We start from the raw sequence: 6,089 nt of genomic DNA, 5'->3' as shown, positions 1-6,089 counted from the left end.
GAATTGTATTAACAGTTGTACTCCACTGGGTTTGATACATAGGGACAATGATTCATTCACAGATGCGCTATGCAACAAAGATGGCTGTGTGTCTAGTGAACTCTCTCTTCGAGCACTGCCACTGACACAGGCCTGTCAAAGACCAAGTCAATCCTCAGACCAACAAAGCACACTATTTGACCAGTCAGTGGTAGATAACACCAGGTCAGATGCAGACCCCACAGGTGAAGTGGGTGATACCCTCGGTGGAGGCAGCCAAACTGATGAAGAACCACAGCCTGGAGAATCAGAGAATAGTGAGGGTAGTCCTGCTCTCCAGTCAGACCAGGAGATGAGTTTTGCTGACTTGCATGCCAGGGTGGCCCCGAGATCCTCAAACTCCATCCGGCCCACAGGGTCCCTCCTGCATGAGTCGCCTTCTTCTTCGTCCTCTCCCACACAAGTCACTGACACTAGCGCCAAACCTGACCCCAGCTCACCCCCCGACCCCAACACCTCCCCTCAAAATGCCATACCCAAAGCAGGAGGCACACACAATCTGGTCTCCACCACCTCCTCCTCCTCCTGCTCCTGCTCCTCCTCCTCCACCTTCACATCCGCTGCCATTTCTTCCTGTTCCTCCTGCCCTGTCCAATCCATGGTTGACGCACGGCACACTGTCACACCTGGGGAGACACAGCCAGCTAGCGGTTTCCTGCCCCATCAGGAGAGCAGGTGAGACCACACAGTTTCTCAGAGTGTATTCACTCTTCATCGCTAAAAAAAAAAAAATTACAAAAAAGAGAAAACAAAAGAAAAGAACAGAGAAGAAACACACCCACTTCAATGACAGCGATACCTCTTTTTTTGTGGGGGTGTGTGATTTGTGATTTGAAATTTGTGTGGCAGTAAATGGAACCTTCTGGTTGAAGGTTGACCAAAGTGTGGCCCACTTTCCATCCAACTCTCACAGAAAATGTGTGTTTGTTCTGTTTGATCTCACATATCAGACATGTTTTGTTTGACATGTTTTGGTTCTGCCTGTATCTTGTCCATCCCTGCCTGGGTTTCTTACGGAGCATGGCCTTTACTCATTCTTTTGCAAATTTTTTGTTCTTTCGGTTATCATGTTATTTTGGTTTCACTTTATTGTTCTCTCATGTCCAGTTTGGCAGGCCTAACACATACTTTATTGTCAGGAAAGGTATGAGAGGTGTTTAAAAAAAGCAAGACTGGTTGTATATCTCTATTTATAAGAGGTACGTACACAACAAAGTGTGAACATTCTGATATATCACGATCTGACAGATCTCTACCCCAAAGTCCCTTGAAACTCACTCTTGGATGCTCATGACAAGTGGAGTAGTGTTTTAGTGTGTCTCTGTCTCTTGCCAGTTGTCAAAAAAGAAATTCCTTCAAGAGATTTGTGACTAACCCATGGTTGTCAAACCATGAAAAGGAATCATTTGCGAGTATCCTGGTGTGTCTGATTCCCAGACTTCCCAGTAATGTTTCGGTTTTCGCTGTTCCTGAACCGTTTGAGTTGACAAGAATGAAAAATCCACAACCTTTCCATTAAAGGTTTGGTCGCCCAGTGAGGGATGTCTGGACATTGGACCCATCAGTGAATTAGGCATAGACATGGGATACACACATATGTACGGGTCAGGGGAGGGTAGAACCAGTAAAAAACTCTTTGAACGCACCTCATACATTCTTAGATCAGGACAGGAGGAACTGTAGTCTAAGAGGTCATTGTTCCCTGGTGTCTGTATTTTTAGTTCAGTTTCACATTTCACAAGTATTAATCAAGTACAAAATCCACTCAGTATGGGCTTAAGTTAGTATTACAGTGCAAATCATGGACCATTTCACTTACTAACAGACATCATGAGTGTGGAAGGGCCAAATCACCATGGAATCTAAAGGGCTAAAACACAATTTCAATGGCTAAGCGATCTTAATCATAGGTCCAGAGTAGTGATACTTAATAGTAGAAACAGTCAAGTGATGCGGAAGTCCAGTCTTTCAGTGTTTGCTAAATTACTCTTCAATACGTGTGTTTGCACCGCCTGGCTTTGGTAACAGAAAACTAACCTGCTTAGGTCTCAGGAACCAGGAATCAGCTAAGTGTTGTACATTGCGTACAGTGCAAATAATCTTCATCCAGCTCAATACTTCTCCCAATATAACATTTTGGAAAAATAATGAAATGTATTTCCACTAACCATGTAAACGAATTAAATAGCAACAATGATAACTTCACTCAATAGGAAGTTAACTAACTGTTAGAGCCAGTAGCAGAGTGCATGAAGGTGTCTAATTGCTGTGCCCTATGCTGTTCCATGACCATCCATGTTCTCCAGCCCCCACCTGGTCAAGCCCCTGAACACATCAGCTCCACCCGGGGAGAGGAAGTCAGAGGGACGCTCTGTGCTGGAGAAGCTCAAGTCCACCATCCACCCGGGCCGCTCCACCCAGCCCAGTGCAGCAGAGGTCGCTGAGAGAGAGGTAGAGGGGTACCACTCCTTTATTATTCAGACTGTCAACAGAGCAAGCAACAGCTAAAGGAGATGTCTGAACTTTAAAACAGCCTTTGTTTGAAATTTGAAGATATTTGATCCCCTGAAGGCGATTCATTAATAGAAAATGTCTTTGGAGGTAGAAAAACTGTGCTTTGAAGATAGAAAGCAGTAATACTTGTCAGATAAATATTAAAGCAGGATCCATCTGAAGATTCTTGAATTTGAGAATTGAAGTTGAGATGAAAAAAAAATAAGTAATAGATAATAAAATACAGGGGATAGGGAATGCGTATGTATGCGAGTGTATGCAGCATTTTCAGCGTGGACACGTCACTGTGTCATCTGCCTGTTTGTCTCTGTCCTGTCCAGGCCCGGATGACGGAGGCACGAGCCCAGTACCAGAACATGACCAACATGGAGCTGATCTCGCTGCTGCTGCAGCAGGAGGTGGAGGTGGAGCGGCAGCGGGCGGAGGCAGAGCTGCAGGGCGCCCTGCTGGAGAAGCGCGACACGGAGCTCAAGAAGATGAAGGTGCAGGTGCGCGACCTGGAGGACTACATTGACAAGCTGCTGGTGCGCATCATGGAGCAGACGCCCACACTGCTGCAGGTACGCTCCAGATAAAAGTGAGGAAGGTGTGTGTGTGTGTGTGTGTGTGTGTGTGTGTGTGTGTGTGTGTGTGTGTGTGTGGTGTGTGTGTGTGGTGTGTGTGTGTGTGTGTGTGTGTGTGTGTGTGTGTGTGTGTGTGTGTGTGTGTAGGAGTGTTAGATATGAAACGTCTCCCCACCACAAGCACTGGGAACCTCACAAAGCCATTCAAGTCTCATCCAGATCAGTACTGCCCTCTCCAGATGACACGGCAAAGCTACACTAGATTAGTTTGCATGCTTCTGTGCAGATTTCATAGAACTACGGTGAATATACAGACCATATACAGTATACAGATATTGTAAAGATCAAAAGCCAAGTAGTGCTTTTTTCAGGGGGTGGTTGGTCAGCACACACTTGATTGGCAAGTGAAGCTGCTTTTGTAAGACTGATCCATATTTAAGTACCAAGGTGTAGAAATTGATGAATACTTTAAATAAAAAGTATGTTCTCAACCCATAGGATATGTTATTAAAATGACTATATATTTAACATGTTCAGAATTTGCCAACAATTGCAAAACTAGCACTGCCTTTATAAAAAGAATTCTGTTGATTATTGTACTTGACATTACAAGAAACCTGAAATGGTACTACAATTTTTATCTGGAAAAAAAATGCAAAAGATATTAAATGTCTAACACAAGCTCTGTATTTTTCTTGCCTTTTAGAAAACAACAGTAAAGCCAAATTCTTAGAAAACGTCAATGGCACCAGAATAAACCCCCTCTGAAAACACTAATCTGATGTACTAGCCCTCTCCATATCAAATTAGGGGTAATAAACATGCCCTGTTGTCGGGCCTGACAACATAAACAGCCTGAACAACAACAGGTGACCCTTTCTTACAAATTTAGTCTGAATCGAATTCTGCTGGAGTAGCTTCGAAATAGAACTTCCCATTGTATTCTGTGTTAAAAGACTCAGGTTGGAAATGATGGTGTTCTTGGAACTGAAAAGGAAAGACTTTGCCGGTGTGTTTCATAACTGGTTTGTATTATAGTTAGTCTTCAGCTTTGAACTCATGGAATATAGTCTTTTAGTGTACCAAAGTGTTAGTAGTCTGTGCAGCTAGGAGCATTCCTTAACAGAAGAGCATTTAATGAACATCATGAGTATCTACAGTTTTGGCAATCGATTGTCTTCCCATGACAACCCAGAAATACCCAGTGCACGCTCATTGCTTTAAAACATGTGCAAAAAAATAGGGGAATGCCTTGAAAACCATATATGCATATACTGTAAACCATATATTGCAACATACTTGGCTGTATTTGTTGTTCTCACAGCTTTTGTTGTTGCTTCAGAAATAACCCTTTCTATGCATTTCCTATAGTAACACTTGGAAATACTATGGATTCTGTAATATATGCATAATAAAAAACAGAGATAAATGCACTTATGTCCTCCACAAGCTTCACATGCAATAAGAGAAGACGCTGCTAGTGGTAATGTATGTCACCTTAATGTACAGCATCTGTATCTTTCAGTATATGCCCCAATGTAATACAGCTACATGCGTCATAGTGTTACATACATGTGTTACTCATGCCTTCATAATGGCATCAATAATGTCATTTTGGTTGGATAAAAGTCTGGACATTTTGCTGACAGATTAATTTAAGTGGTGTTTTTTCTCAGATTGGGTTGGATGCTAATGTTGCTGTAACAACCACTACTTTCTAGTTACACATTTCAGATAAAGGAATGTAATACAAAACACAAATACTGATCATTTTACTTGTCAGGGGAATCTTCTTTTCACAGTTTAAATGTCAAAAAATGTTTGAACAAGCACGAATGTTTGAGCAGTTTATGGTGTTGAAGGAAGTTGTACTAATGTTACGTTTTCACAGCACTTAAAATGTCTGTCCAACATCTATAATGTGATGGCAACTTCAGTGCCCATCAGTAGCCTGTTTGTCTTATTCAAAATAAGAGCAAACTTTACACAGCACTGTGATCTCCCTGTCAACTTGCTACTTGAGCAGATTACCCATTTTGTTACATGGCTTTGTAGATTAAGGAAGTAATTAATTTGTGTATTTTTTATTGTTACTTTATTTATTTGTTTATGCTGTGTTACAAAGGAAATTTAAAAATAAAGGCATATTGTTTGAGTTTCGGGGACTTGAATTTGTCTGTTAAATGATTTCAAATGGAGCTATTGTTTCTCATTTGTCATGATGTGTTTTAAAGTTGTCCACAAGATGGCAGTATACACCATACATGTCTCATGCTCAGGAACTATTCCGTTGGTGCAAATTGTAATCTGGAGGACACTGATTTTACCTGTTTAATTCTGTTTAGTTGTAAGGGCGTAGACAGACTGTAGACCTTGTGCTCAAAATACGATTCCCCTGGATTCGGTGAGAGAATTGTTCCAGAAATGCTGACCTCATCATTATAAAGATTATTTTGAGTAGGCCTAAATACATTTTCAGACCATTGTAATACTGTTGCAATTGCATATTGAGGCTTTTTGTGTACATCAGCTATTTCATCTACACTGAAAAATAAGTATGCTACCTGAGAGGTAGGTTTTTAAAAATTTAGAAAGACCTGGAAAGTAACATTAGCCTACAGTTACCATTATGAGACAGTAACTGAATTACAATCTGTAAATTTGGTTTAAAGGTATATTTTAAATATTGCCAGCCATGCTAAACAATATGCCATACTGAACAACTCTTTATTTGTGTTGACAGCTGAAACACATTAGCCTACATAGTTTTTTTTACAGAGTTGAAACTGGTATTAGGTAGGCTAAATGACTAGCTGACTATTCTGACCCATCTCCCGTTTTGTCATTTCTCCCGGTAATGTCCCGTATTTTACAAGGTCCAAACGTATTTTATTAATAATCAAATCAAAATGTTTGTCCAATGTTCTAAAGTTGCCCGATCATGTATGAAACGCAATCATTTCTCACACAATA

The 6,089-nt window shown here is 41.2% G+C and overlaps 1 protein-coding gene across 2 annotated transcripts in view; it reads left to right on the top strand.

Moving 5' to 3' along the window:
* LOC122128571 (rab11 family-interacting protein 5) overlaps positions 1-6,089 on the top strand; it is a 57,547-nt gene extending 51,458 nt beyond the window's left edge. The window contains exons 5-8 of one of the 2 annotated variants that reach the window (XM_042702808.1): positions 1-714; positions 2,346-2,490; positions 2,874-3,113; positions 3,823-6,089. In XM_042702808.1, the coding sequence (XP_042558742.1) occupies positions 1-714; positions 2,346-2,490; positions 2,874-3,113; positions 3,823-3,849 (1,126 nt within the window). In that variant the 3' untranslated portion in view covers positions 3,850-6,089. The remainder of the gene's footprint in view (positions 715-2,345; positions 2,491-2,873; positions 3,114-3,822) is intronic. The other variant, XM_042702809.1, reaches the window with a different exon arrangement.

The sequence above is a fragment of the Clupea harengus genome, chromosome 20 (assembly GCF_900700415.2).
Source record: "Clupea harengus chromosome 20, Ch_v2.0.2, whole genome shotgun sequence".
NCBI lineage: Eukaryota > Metazoa > Chordata > Actinopteri > Clupeiformes > Clupeidae > Clupea > Clupea harengus.
The sequence above is the reverse complement of the archived record's forward strand: the minus strand, read 5'-3'. Positions and strand labels throughout refer to the sequence as shown.